The following is a 15,528-nucleotide window of genomic DNA, read 5'->3' on the forward strand; positions in this document are numbered from 1 at the left end:
CTAGAATGTCCATGTTCCTCCATGGACATTTTAGTATCTTACTCCATGTTCCGAATTCCGAACATATACTATTTTTTTTTAACGAAAATATTTTTTTCTTTACAGTAATCCTATGCGTGATATGCGTACTCCTGTCTCCGTCTATCTACATAGTGCAGAGCGAGACGGCGCTATACGTCGCGGAGGCTGTGTACAGGGTGTTCCTGACGCTAGTGTTCTACATCGCATGTGTGGGGGCCGTCGATTCTTATCCCGCTAACTTGAGGTAAATAAAAAAAAAAACTATGTAAACTCTACGAGTTAATACGTGCAGCTTGGTGCCAAAGTTGGCAACACGCGATACTAGCGCCCCTAGCGGCATGAGTTGATCAAAATAGTTTAGTTCATACAGTATAAAATAAAAAAAAGTCACACATTTTTATTTTTTTGTTTTATTCCGACTAAAAATGTTAAAGTAGATCAAGTAATCGCATTTTCTATTTTAATTTACTAAAATAAAAGTCTGACAAACTACTTTGAACAACTCGTACCGCTAGGTGGCGCTAGTAAAATTGTTGCCGCTCCATTGTATGGGCAACGTCAGAAGCTGCACGTATTCCCAACAAACAAAATATCCTTATAAAATCAATCTATAAGGGCTTAACACTCATAGTAGTTTTAAAATAGCATTCATTATGCCAGAGTTCCTTATAGCGGCTCATTATAAGAGAATTTGGCCTAATAGTACATTTACTCTTATAATTTGGCCATGTACACGTTAATAAGTCAAATTTATATGACTGCTTTAAGGGTTTAAAAATATTTACTCTTATAGTAGCTCATTATAAGAGGATTTGGCCAATAGTACATTTACTCTTATAACTTGGCCATGTACACGTTAATAAGTCCAATTTATATGACTGCAATAAGGGTTTAAAAATATTTACTCTTATAGTAGCTCATTATAAGAGGATTTGGCCAATAGTACATTTACTCTTATAACTTGGCCATGTACACGTTAATAAGTCCAATTTATATGACTGCAATAAGGGTTTAAAAATATGTATTCTTATAGAAGCCATTTAAAATGCCTTTTCGCTGTATAATATTCAAAGCACTATAAAAGCTTTTGTTATGGCCAATTATTCTTATAAAAGTAATGCATAAGATAACTATGATGCTTTATGCCTCATAGGAGCATATTATAAAACGTCTATCCAGCAAACAAATTATAGCATTTTATAAAGTGTTTAAAAGAATTAAAGCCATACATTTTCTCTTATACAATAATTATAATGGCATTATTCTTGAAAGTGTCGTATTAAAAGTTTTTATAAAACTAATTGTGAGAAGGAACCCTAAAGATATATAAAATGGCGAATCTTAAGTAACACCGGTGGCTATTATAAAGTTTTTACTCTTATAGAGTATTTGTAAATGATGTGCTTACTGCTTTTACTCTTATAACAGCCTTGCTCAAGACATGTCAATATTAATTAACCGCATTTTTAGTACAAAACCGTTGAAATACAAGGGCGCATTAATAATACAACACATTTTATATCACATTTCACCATGAAATTGGATTCCCACACAGTTTTCATAATAAATAAGCAAATAATTGTAATATGTAAAAGTTAACTTACCGTTTACTAACTTGCAAAATGGATGACTTGATGATGATGTACACATAAATCACTACGAAAAGCACAATAAACTTTTAAAACAGCATCCTGTTTCGCCGTTATGAGTTTTACTCCCTTATATCTGATGATCACAAAACGTGTACAAGAGCTATTGCCCTTATTAAAGCTTTGAATATGATTCTTACAAGTATAATTGCCTTTATTAAAGCTTTAAATATGATTCTTATTAGTACATTAGCCTTTTAAAAGCACTTTTCTTGCCATTATAAGGTTAACTTTCTTATTGCATGCCATAATAAAGCACGTACAAGATAAGAAAGCTAATAATATAGCAACTACAAGGGGGATATAAGGTTTTTGGCCATATAAGGTGTGCCCAAATGCCCTCTTGTAAAGGGTTTACAAGGTTATTATAAGAGTACTATTTTTGGCATTATAAGCCACTATAAGACTAATTTTTGTTAGTTGGGACAGCAGAATACAATCATTTGTTGTGCCAAATTCGATATAAGTCTAGTAGCTTAGTCTTTCAATTAAAAATTCGAAATTATAATTAGACTGAAATTGTGTTAATCTTAATTTAATAGCTGTTAAATAATTTTATTGATGAACGTGTAATATTCATAATATTATTAATAAAATGTTTATGTCTAGCCTATTAATGTAAACGTGTTGTTTCAGATGCTGTGCGCACGGGCTCATAATGTCAGTGGCGTACACGGGCGGAGCTATAGTACGCGGGCTGTGGGCGCTGCCGCCCGCCGCCGCCGCCATCTTGACCGCCGTGCTGGCCACAGCCGCCACTGCTTGTGCCGCCCGGCTCAGATAGAGGTACACATATAGAACGTTCTAGACTAAAGACCCACGGTGCCTATTAGAAAGAGAGACATTTTATTGCTCAATAAATGTGAATGCGATTTTAGGCACTCTCTTGTCTACGCACGACATAAAGGTGCTTTTGACCATGAGAAGTGAAAAATCAAATCATATTATTTAATACTCTTTCATAAGTATAACCACAGTATAATAAAGAGTACTATCGTACAGTATGGCCACTCCCGCTCCCCGCTGAAAGTGCCGCCCACCCCCTCTCGGTTACCTCACAGTTACCGCCTGTCAAAAACGCGAACAGTCGACCTGTCATATGTCACTCACACAAGCATGGTACGCGTTCACCTACACGAGCTTAGGCTGTGTGCTAGGAACGCGCCTCTTTCATATATTTAATCGCCAGTGTCCGAGGTGTGGTATAACCCTTCTGTAATTTTTTTTTTTTTATACTACGTCGGTGGCAAACAAGCATACGGTCCGCCTGATGGAAAGCGGTCACCGTAACCTATGAACGCATGCAATGCAAACAGTGTCACATGCGCGTTGCCACCCCATTTGAAACTTGTACATTCCCTTTTGCTGTGTTAAGTACACAGCAAAAAGGAGTGTACAAGTTCCAAGGAGGGTTCGGGTTGCCGATGACTCTAAAGGACAATATACGGAACAAGTTAGTTCCGTAAGTCCTCCCGCCATCAGCACCGCACCCTCGTTGAGCTCTGGCAGCCTTACTCACCGGCAGGAACACAACACTATGAGTAGGGTCTAGTGCTATTTGGCTGCGGTCTTCTGTAATATAACTATTTTTTTTTCTCTACAGATGAGATGACGCCCGACAACAATACGGACTGACAACATTGTACGAGTATGTATATAAGGGTCAAACAGATTTTAATGTATGGGTAATTGGTTATATCTCTCCTGTGGACATTACAAAAGTTAAGAAAATCTAGTGCTAATTTTTAGACGACATTCTAATGACGGGAAACATTTTTTTAGTTCTTGACACTCAAATACGAAAAACGGGATACGAATGTACCAGAGTCGTTAACTTTCATAATATTGTCCACAGAAGTGACGTTTTTACTAAATCTTTTTGACCCATAAACCGATATTAGTTACTATAATAACTTATATACAGGGTGGGGCCTGTAACAAAAGCAAAAAATTAAACTGTAGGCTATACTCCTTAAACTGACCAACATTTGTTCAGTGACTTTTAAAAATTATGAAATCTTTAAATTTTTAATTTTTCATACTAAATAAATATTAGCTTCAATGTACGCCATTATTGTTGTCATTGACGTTGTCTGTCACACTTTAGACTTAACAGAATTCGCAATACATTACCTCTTAGAAAAAACTTTTAAGGGTAATAAAAATCAAAATACAAGTTATTTTTAAAAGTCGCTGAACAAATGTTGATCAGTATAAGGAGAATAGCCTACAGTTTAATTTTTTGCTTTTGTTACAGGCCCCACTCTGTATATAGACGGTTAAAAATAATATCATCACAGTTAAAAAAAGACAGAAATAGTTAAAACTAAACTTACATTGAGTGTAATGTAATCGTTTTTAAATCTGGTATCCCTGTATTAAATTAGAAAGTCGTAATAAGTTATTTACGATACAAGTGCGAAAAAGAGGAAATATCGACAAATCTTTTTAAATTTGCATTATCTGTTCGCACGTGCATTGTACAACGTACTCACATAATGGCTTTTAAAATTTCCGACATGACATGTAAAGTGCTCATTCCCACACTAGTGCGGTAAAGTAGCGCAAAACTGCAAAAAACGCTGCTCCATCCGACATCTTGCGAATTTCCTACTCTTCGCACATGTATCTTAACTGTATCCTTTAGCAATACTGTCAACTTGCCATTTCTAATTAAAACCAAAGTTGTATGACTGATTCTATGATACTCAAAAAAGTAACTAACACAAAAAGGGGACGTTCACATATTACGTAACAACGTAAGGTGTGAGGAATTATACTAAATGTGATATAACCCATTTTAAAGGAATACAAAAAAGAGGCGGAGAGGGCTAAAAAAATGGTGTGCCGTAATTACGTAATATGTGGACGGCCCCTAAACAGTATGTTTGATGTAAAATTAAAATTAGACTTATTCTTGAATGTAGCAATAATTTATATCATTGAATTGGTAATGTTAGAGAGATATGTGTATTGTGTATATATTATATAAAAGTTTTAGATTTTAAAAGCCATGTTTGATTAATGGGTAAGAAGCGCTGGTAGCCTAGCGGTAAGTACGTGCGACTTTCGTTCCGGAGGTCGCGGGTTCGAACCCCGGCTCGCACCAATGAGTTTTTCGGAATTTATGTGCGAAATGTTATTTGATATTTGCCAGTCGCTTTTCGGTGAAGGAAAACATCGTGTGGAAACCGGACTAATTCCAATGAGGTCTAGTTTACCCTTCGGGTTGGAAGGTCAGATGGCAGTCGCTTTCGTAAAAAAAACTAGTGCCTACGCCAAATCTTGGGATTAGTTGTCAAAGCGGACCCCAGGCTCCCATGAGCCGTGGCAAATACCGGGATATCGCAAGGAGGATGATGATGATGTTTGATTAATGGGTAAAGTTGGAAGAATTTCGTACATTGACCTGTATAACTCCGAAAAAGTCATATTTTATATCCTTGCGTTATCTCAGCGTTTGCCGCGGCTCATGGGAGCCTGGGGTCCGCTGTGAAAACTAATCCCAATATTTGGCGTAGGCACTAGTTTTACGAAAGCGATTGCCATCTGACCTTCCAACCCGAAGGGTAACTAGGCCTTATTGGAATTAGTCCGGTTTCCTCACGATGTTTTCCTTCACCGAAAAGCGACTGGCAAATATCAAATGACATTTCGCACATAAATTCCGAAAAACTCATTGGTGCGAACCGGGGTTCGAACGCGCGACCTCCGGAACGAAAGACTTACTTACCGCTAGGCTACCAGCAGTGATTAGCAAGTGTAAACGTGAGAAAACTTCCTGTCCCATACCATCGGATGTCGTGAGTGTTGTATGTAGGCAGAGTGGCAACCCTAGCGTAAAAGTGACTGATGACAATCAAGTGCGGGTAGTTCGAAAAACTCGTACAGCTAGAAGATGTTGACAACTCCCAGCCAGTCTACCCGTGACCACGGACGTAATGTCACGTCCGAAACGTCGGGTTAAATATAACATACATACATACACATACATACAATCACGCCTGTATCCCATGAAGGGGTAGGCAGAGCACATGAAACTACTCAAGTTTCTGTGCCACTCTTGGCAAATAAGGAGTTGAAAGAAAACGAAACTGTGACATTGCAGTGACAGGTTGCCAGCCTCTCGCCTACGCCACAATTTAACCCATATCCCATAGTCGCCTTCTACGACACCCACGGGAAGAAAAGGGGTGGTGAAATTCTTAGCCCGTCACCACACGGAGGATTTATTTTATAGTTTTAGAAAAGACACACTTTAAATTGTATATTTACATTTCATTCAGGCCAGTGCACACCAAATGCGTGTACGTTGTAATATACAGAAGTATATGAAAGATGTCACACCGCTTGCGTAAGTTGTGCGTGCAGCGTAAACGCAGCTGGTGTGCTCTGAGTATGTCATTAATTTGATTCATTGTATGGAGAAACTGTATTCTAAAACGTTAGGCCTGATTTAGACGGCGTGCGAACTCGCATGCGATTTTAGTTACATTGCGGGCTGTTGAGGTTACATACAGTGAGGAGGCACACTCAAAGGGTATGATAGATGGCGCCACCTTGTTAGTCCATTGCACAGATAAAGAATTTCATACGTGAGAGCGAGAAAATGATATTTTTTCTCTCTCACATATGAATGACAGTGATATGTTTGTTGACGACCGGTCTGGCTCAGTCGGTAGTGACCCTGCCTGCTGCTGCCTGGGTTCGAATCCCGGTAAGGGCATTTATTTGTGTGATGAGCACAGATATTTGTTCCTGAGTCGTGGATGTTTTCTATGTTAAGTATGTATTTATCTATTTAAGTATGTATATCGTCGCTTAGCACCCCATAGTACAAGCTTTGCTTAGTTTGGGGCTAAGTTGATAAGGTGTCCCCAATATTTATTTTATTTTTTATATTTTTCTCTCTCTCACAAATGAATGACAGTGATATGTCTAGGCACTTGCACAGGCGCCACCTGGTGGGATAAAATGTTAGTGTGCCTCCGCATTTTGCACAGCCATCAAATATCGCAATGTAATAAAACTCGTATGCGAGTTCTCGTACCGTCTAAATGGGGCCTTAGTGCGTTTTCACATCATCCGATCCGATCGATATCACAGAATATATAATAGTACAAGTACAGAAGGCTCACTCCTTTGATGTTCCCAAAATGCCGCCATTCTAAATTCTTATCTACATTAACAAACGCGCCACACGCGAGCAGCCGACATTGAATTCTATTGCGCCGCGCGAAGGTCGTTACCGCTGAATGGGCCGCGAACTCGCGGCCGCCGGCATGTACTTGTAGCGCGGCGATAGAATCGCGGAGTGAGCCGCCCCTGCCGATATTAATGGTTTAAGCCGCCATCTTTGATTTTTGCCTTTGAAATCCTTTCTGAAAACGCACTTTGGCGTTATTTGTATTGTATATAAAGCATTCCTCATTTGTGACTGATTTGGTAAATATTTTAGCCATATGCCTAGTCAAAGTCATTTTCCTTTAGCCCTTTTAGTAATACATTAAAATATGATATAATTTAGATGTTACATTGGTAAAAAAAATCAAACGTATTTTTGGATTTGTTGGTTCCTTTTCTATACAAAAATCACACAAAACAACATTACAAATGTGAAAAGGAGCAAGTTCGAAACGAGTGGCAATAAATTAAAACTCGACCGAAAGGAGGGCGTCACGAGTTCATATCCTTGTCGCACGTGTATCGTACGACTTTCAGTACAGATGGCCTTCTGAAATTTCGACCTGATAAGAAATAAACCACTGCGCCCTAGTAATGGCAAAAACACCATCTGTACGGAAAAATCTATTTTTTTATACTGCGTCGATAACGAACGAGCATACGGCCCACCCGATGGTAAGTAGTTTCCGTAGCTTCATAGAGGAAGTAAGGGAAGAGTTGTAATCATACATCAGTAAATGCGGGTTATTTGTATAGGCATAGTTAAGTGACATCTAGCGACAATCACGCGTCAAATAGCGTGAATTATCAGTACCATTACTCGATACTAGGTGTATATATTGTCCCGGATCTGTAAGTTCACATTTTTGACACATTTGTTTTGAAGTATGTTGCGATGTGGCTAAGACGTATCGTTTGCCAAATCTAACGATTAATTTCGAATTGGTTGAATCGATTAGGCCCTATGTGCAAGGAGGCGCTTAAACAAATATACGATTTCTATCAACTTACTGAAATGTTACAGCTCTGGGACAATAGTGTCTTGTCTACCAAAAATGTAGTATTAGAACAGTTTACAAGTTATATTACAAGCAGAAGGAATTGAAAACTGAATAGTGATTAATACTATTGTAATACATACATATAACACACATACAATCACGCCTGTATCCCATGAAGGGGTAGGCAGAGCACTTGAAACTAATGTTTCAGTGCCACTCTTGGCAAATAAGGGGTTGAAAGAAAACGAAACCACAGTATAAGGATATATCAGTAGTTAATCTCCGGCAGCGGCGGCGCGGTCGTTACTACTGCGCAAGGTCACGCAGGGTTGTACATGTACAACGTTACTATAATCGACTTCGTACAATGTAAGTTGTTGTAAATCTAATAGGTACTATTAACTGTAAGTAGGTTTTAGTATAACAATACCACGTCATGACACCACATTAGTCAGTATTGAAGACACAAAAAATCATTATAAATATATTACTCTCATACGCGCAATAGTAGATTGTGTAACAATAATTGCAAAAGCGTTAATTTAAGTGTTCATTTTATATGTTTTCTCTAGAATACACCCAATCCATCACAATAAAAAAAAGATTCGTTTGAACTAGAAACGTAGGTACCTACTGTCCTACTCGTATTAGTAACTGTGTATGGCGCTATGCTAGTACCAACGCTCTTTCTACCTTTTTATCTAATAAAGATTCAAGTACGTATTTGTTTCTTAAATACTGACGAAATCATATTTACATAAAATGTTTGAATAGATGTTTGCACAATATTTAAGTAGGTACCAAACTTTCGAGCTAGATAGATCGCAGCATCTACCTAAATGTCGTTACAGATAAATCCTTATTGATTTTAATGTGTCATTCTAGCTTTAAATCTCACTTTTACGCCATTTACGTAAGCAATAATGTACCTAACACTGCAAATAGATAACAACCACTTACTTTTCTGGGTGTCTAGGAATTCTAAAGAATGACATTTCCGCATTTTGAGAACTTTCCATACACCCATAAACACTACAGTAACGAAAATATGTCTTCGGTGCTGACGTCATTTTCTCCCGAACTCAACACGTCAACACAGCGCGCAAACGCGGCCCCGACTGTCCAGCCCAATAATCACCAGTTTCGCATGTTTTCGCCGCATGCGAGGGGAGGGAGGGGGACACACCGCGCGGCGTGAAGTTTGTAAGAAGAGTTATTACTGGTTTTATACTGTGACGAAACTGTGACATTGCAGTGACAGGTTGCCAGCCTCTCGCCTACGCCACAATTTAACCCATATCCCACAGTCGCCTTCTACGACACCCACGGGAAGAAAGGGGGTGGTGAAATTCTTAACCCGTCACCACACGGCAAACTATTGTAATATTAGCTGAAAATTGGTGAGCATTAGACTTTTCGTTCGTCGCGACATCTATTGACAAGTAGCAGTACTGATAATTTACGCTAGTTGACGCGTGATGTCGCTAGATGTCACTTAACTATGCCTATACAAATAACTTTCATTACTGATGTATAGAGTTACAAGTCTTCCCTTACTCATTCCTCTATGATCTGTATGTAGATAGAGAATTGTCAAAATACTTGTTAGTTTTTAGAAAGAAATTTTTTTAATACTACGTCGGTGGCAAACAAGCGTACGGCCCGCCTGATGGAAAGCGGTCACCGTAACCTATGGACGCCTGCAACTCAAAGAGTGTCACATGCGCGTTGCCACCCCATTAGAAACTTGTACATATTTAATTTCCGATAAATGTGACTTCTATGTTGTATTATATTATTATTTTTACATATCCTTACTGTATATGGATTTCTATTAGTTTTAGTTACATTATCGTAGCTTTTGAGTGTATTTCTATTGTCAACGAATTGCACTTAGTTAATTATTAGTTTTTATATTATATTTGTGACGTTCATACCAAAAGGGTCCATATACTTCAAGTTGTAGGAACCTTTTTGTCAGAATTTTTATTTGAAGAGATACAAGTACGTAAAAGAGGACATTCGAAAGCTACGAGTTCCCTTTTCGCACATGTATCGTACGCCATTTTACAGTCGATATGGCCTTTTAAAGTTTGCGCACTAGTGCGGAAAAGTAGCGCTATGTGTACTGGAAAGGTAGCGTATTTGAATCAATGAGACCCTTTTCTATGGAAAGTCACATTTAATTTGAAAATCACTTAGTACCTTTAATTACATATCCTTTTAAATTTGACTGAAAATGCTATATTGTATGATTATTTAATAAGTTATTGTAGTAAAATTGCGAATATGTGTTTTGAATGATTCACGGTTATTTTCGTTAGACTTATATTGACCGGGATATAGACCGTGATTACCTTTTTGATTTTTGTTGAGCTCCCGATATTTCGACGCAGTTGCATGCATCATGGTCACGGAAAACTGACGAAGGCGGGTGGATATCAAAGTTGCGTAGACAGCGCGCAATCTACCCTCCTTCGCGCGTGTCGACTGCGTTCACTTCAGCGTTACCACTGGGGCCCATTTCTCGAAGCACAAGTGGTTATCCATGTCTAATTATGACAAGTTGGAAAAAGACTTTCGCTTGTAACTTGTAACTTACAGTTTTGAGAAATAGGCCCCTGTGGCCCATTTCTCAAAAGGCCTTGTATTACAAGTGCGCGAACTGTCAAATCGTATGGGTTGTCATGGAAACACACTTGTAATACAAGGACTGTACCTTTCGAGAAACGGGCCACAGGTCGCATTCTAACTCGATGGTCTGACATTCACCCGTCTTCAGTTTTCCGTGATCATGATGCATGCAACTGCGTCGAAATATCGGGAGCTCGACAAAAGTCAAAAAGGTAATCACGGTCTATATCCCGGTCAATATAAGCACATACAAGTCTAATGAAAATAGGTATTTTTCTTCAAGTAGACATTTTTTGTTCATTTATATCGGACCCAGCAATAATATTAGTTTTATCGAAATATTTAATTATTATTTATTATAAAGACATTAAGACAGTGAATGAAGAATGAAATGACAATATTTATTTAAAAAGTTCAAGGGGCCGATTTTTGAGTAGGGAATACTCCCGGGAATCAAAAGTGCCGGGAAATCTCGGGATTTTTCAACTTTTTGGGTACCGGTACTGGTGTTAGAAATCCCGGTTCTTCGGTACTGAAAAATGGACAAAGATTACAAACTAAAACGCTTTCAATCACTTCAAAATTTGAACGCAATCGATGTAATATCCATTTAATGGTGCAATGTAAATAGTTTTAAACGCGTTAAGGACTGTATCGTTAAATATGGGGACAACTTTGAGTAGCCGTATTTATTTGCTATTATATTTTTTTCTTATAACAAGACATGGGCTTAATAAGGTACATAATAAGGTACGCATTTTGTCCTAGAAACTCGACGTAAAGCATGTGGTTTAGACAGCATTGACTTAATCCTCCCGAGTACCAATTACGATTTCGGACAAATGCTACTAGAAAATTCACAAAGTGCGTACAAGACGACACAATTGCGAAAAAAATTGTACAGTGCGAACCTCAACGACACATGATCCACAAAGCAGAATATCTAGACATAGTCTAGCCACTGTTATTTAAAAAAAATAAAGTTCATGATCTGTGTATGGCGGCCATTTAGAGAATGTGGCATGGTGCTTACGCTAACTCCGACTTTGATGTCGAATTTAACTATCATACACTGTTTATATCGATCTGGTTTAGGCACTGTTCAAACACCATGAATGTCTATTAGACATTGGCCTATGCCTAATTTTTTTATCTATTTCTCTCATCCTGCTTGTATCAAAAATTTACGGCAAACCGGAACGTTGCTCAAAAATGCGTTTTTTTAAATTATATAAATTCACCGCATTTATTCTGCAAGTACCCAATTGAACAACCATGAAGAGGACTCTTAAAAAATATATTTTGGCAGCATATTAACCTTTGTTTGTCGAAATCGTTCAAAAAGTCTTTGAGATATTCTCAAATTAAGCCAGATTAGGGGTTGTCCGAAATGTATTTGCTAGACCTTAATGAAAGTACCATAAAGTCCCTAAAATAAAAAAAATATCAGACCTTCTTATATCAAATAGTACTTACCAATACCTTCAGATCATACTCTCGGACCATAATAATACAAAATTATGCACATGTCAACATTTAGACGAGGTTTGTTGTGTCCCTATAATTAACGATACAGTCCTTAGACTCGTCCCGCGTGGTAGGTATTCATCGGCTATGACCGGGACCTGGGAAATCTCAGTCCCGTTCTGGGACTGGTACCGGTTCTGCATTCCCTACTTGCAACTCTAGAGGTGACACATGCGCGTTGCTGGCCCGGAAATGTTTTATTTTTTATATAAATAGTGTCGTCAGAAATGATAAAGATGTAGTATGGACTGATAAATGTTTGGGTAATGCTATTTGTAAATATATATAAGTTAAATAAAATTGTCTTTTCAACATAACAGCATTTTTTATTTATTTTAGATGCCCTATAATCTTTATTTTATAATCAATTGATCTTAATAGATAACCATTTATTCGTTTGACACGATATACTTAAAAACTTTGGAAATAATAGTAACTAAAAACAGGTTTTTTGCCTTTAAGTTCACAAATTAATTAATGAAATATAATTAATAAAATATTAATTCGCATAAAGCGCCATCTAGCGGATCTGTGAGGCATTACAACCAAAACAGAATAACACGTAGTTATACTACTTGCCACTAGATGGCGCTCATGATGTCTTGTTTTGTCTTGAGTTGCTACTTGGCAATAGGTATCGCGACAAAGAATGAATTATGAAACCGTATTTTGAAAATAATATTTTCTACAAAAGGGGTTTAAAGACATTAATTTCAATTTTTGCCCAAAACAAATATATACTCGCACAACTGAATAAGAAAATGAGTAGAATAAGATAAGTTAGTATTTTGTGCAAAAATAATGACCTCTACACACTTTTCATCGCTGACCTACTTACTTTTCAAACCTATATCTTTTTATACGTTAGCACACCTCGGACACTGGCGATCAAATATATGAAAGAGGCGCGTTCCTAGCACACAGTCTAAGCTCGTGTAGGCGAACGAGTACCATGCTAGTATGAGTGATGACAGGTCGACTGTTCGCGTTTTGACACGCGGTAGTAGTAGAGTAGTAGTAAACACTTTATTGTACAGAACAAATTACATGCACAGAGAATATTATAACGGTTATGTACAAAGGCGAGCTTATCCCTTTAAGGGTAACTGTGAGGTAACCGAGAGGGGGTGGGCGGTGCTTTCAGAGGGGAGCGGGAGTGGCCATACTGTACGATAGTACTCTTTATTATACTGTGGTGTTAGTTATTATAAGGAAATTGCGGAATGCACCATCATACAACCTCTCACACGTCAATTTGTCGCTCTGTTTTTCCGTGAAAGACGGACAAACAGATACAATATCAACTTGCTCCTCCTCCTTCCTCTACAAAGTTTTACAATTACTCCTTCACGTTTCGAGCGGTTCGGCGGTGGAACGGCCTGCCGCTAGAGATTAGCTTCAAAACTTTACTAAATAATCATTACCTATCTCTGCCTTAATTTGCTGCTGTGTATGTTATGTTATGTATGTATGTATGTGTGTATGCATTTCTGTATGTATTAATACTTATATGTGTATGTTTGTGTACATGATATTTTATTTTAATTTATTTATTTTTATATTTTATTTTTAATATTGGTGTATATAATTATTTAACTTAGTGTATGTGTAATTTTCCTATTCCTTTAATTATTTCTTGCACTACCATTTACAAATGTCTATTCTTTATTTCCTGCTACCCTAAGGTTGTCTGGTAGAGATCGCTTACAACGATAAGACCGCCTGTTGCTACCTATGTTTAATGTCTGCTATTTGTAATCTGTTATCCTTGTGGTGCAATAAAGAATATTTACTTACTTACTTACTTACTTACACACACACTTTCCCATTTATAATATAAAAAGCTTAAAAGTATGGATTTGCGAAACGCGATAGAACCCACTGCACCTTTAAACGATTCTCGTCTCACAAAACCCCCGGAACTCGTGTACCCCCTTGGAACCCGTGAAACCCCCCCACCCCGTGGGGGGAGCTAGATTATATTTTAATGCAATATTTCTACGTGATCATACAGCGTTTACGATGCCATGCCGAGTACACGAGATACGATTCTTAAAGATGGTTCTGAAGATACTTAATACAAAATTCGAATGTAAAAGATAAATAAATAAATAATAAATAAATAAATATATAATACGACCGGTCTGGCGCAGTCGGTAGTGACCCTGCCTGCTACGCCGCGGTCCCGGGTTCGAATCCCGGTAAGGGCATTTATTTGTGTGACGAGCACAGATATTTGTTCCTGAGTCATGGATGTTTTCTATGTATATAAGTATTTGTATATTATATATATCGTTGTCTGAGTACCCACAACACAAGCCTTCTTGAGCTTACCGTGGGGCTCAGTCAATCTGTGTAAGAATGTGAATGAATGAATACTACATCCACGACTCGGGAACAAATATCTGTGCTCATCACACAAATAAATGCCCTTACCGGGATTTGAACCCAGGACCGCGGCTCAGCAGGCAGGGTCACTACCGACTGAGCCAGACCGGTCGTCAAACTTACGCCTTAGTGGGCTAGTCTTATCCAGATTTGCCCCGCAGTTTTTCGAATGTCGACCACCCAACGAGCCAGCGGATGCCAGGCGCTTCGTATGTACGGGCCCCACGGACCGAGGGTCTCGACGCCAGCGAGGAAATGCTGCCAGCGTCTTGGGCACTATGTCTCAGGGGCCCTCTTTCTAGTTAGATTTTTAGTTCTCTTTTTAATTGCCTAGTTTATGATATTTATTGTATGGAATGTTTATTTAAGTATTATTAATAAATAAATAAATGCCATTCTGTGAATGTCACATTTTGGATGATTTAGGAATTAAAAAAATCGTATCCTAACCGTGGTTCCTAGGACTAAGGTTTCAAGGACGAAATTGAAGGAAATAACTCCACAAACACCCCAAAAAAAAGTTTAATGCTCTTCGATATCTCGAGACGTGTTTAACTTGTGCTGCGGTGTGTATAGTATCGCCCGTTTCATCGGGTAGATTAAATTTGCCCAAATTCAGACGGAGTTCATAGCAGCGTACGATGGGCTACATAGGTTTTGGCAGGGATTGTGAATTGAAGATAAAGATAAAAAGATAAAAGACATTTATTCATGACGCTCACAAACACGTACGTACATGTACACACAAGAATAGGACAAAAAACAGAGAACAGAACATTAAGTAAGTGCGCATCACGAAATGGACCCAACTCAGCATAATGCTAGCTGGAAGCCAGCGCTGGTCTTCCGTAGGGCCCATTCGGTGATGCCACGACAGATAACAAACACACAACAATAAAAAGAAAAAGAAAATGAAGAAAAGAGACAGAAAAAATAAAACTATTTACATAAAAAAACCAAGAATACACATAAATCACAAAAAACGGGAAAAAAAGGAAAACATAACAGAACACAAATTTTAATAAAACATTATCAACTACATTACATTGAACGCGACCACAATCAATTGATTGAGTTTAACTTTTAAGTACGGTTACTAAGTTACTACGTAGGTATTTTCATTT

At 38.0% G+C, this 15,528-nt stretch overlaps 1 protein-coding gene across 2 annotated transcripts in view; it reads left to right on the plus strand.

Moving 5' to 3' along the window:
• LOC125238651 (synaptic vesicle glycoprotein 2A-like) overlaps positions 1–15,189 on the plus strand; it is a 37,480-nt gene extending 22,291 nt beyond the window's left edge. Inside the window, exons 12-17 of one of the 2 annotated variants that reach the window (XM_048146030.1) lie at positions 106–265; positions 2,307–2,456; positions 3,274–3,326; positions 3,557–3,587; positions 3,939–3,969; positions 15,178–15,189. In XM_048146030.1, coding sequence (XP_048001987.1) covers positions 106–265; positions 2,307–2,454 — 308 coding nt within the window. In that variant the 3' untranslated portion in view covers positions 2,455–2,456; positions 3,274–3,326; positions 3,557–3,587; positions 3,939–3,969; positions 15,178–15,189. Of the gene's footprint in view, positions 1–105; positions 266–2,306; positions 2,457–3,273; positions 3,327–3,556; positions 3,588–3,938; positions 4,395–15,177 lie in introns of those variants that run through there. The other variant, XM_048146029.1, reaches the window with a different exon arrangement.
• Positions 15,190–15,528: the final 339 nt, after the last annotated feature.

Source organism: Leguminivora glycinivorella, chromosome 24, assembly GCF_023078275.1.
Source record: "Leguminivora glycinivorella isolate SPB_JAAS2020 chromosome 24, LegGlyc_1.1, whole genome shotgun sequence".
Taxonomy (NCBI): domain Eukaryota; kingdom Metazoa; phylum Arthropoda; class Insecta; order Lepidoptera; family Tortricidae; genus Leguminivora; species Leguminivora glycinivorella.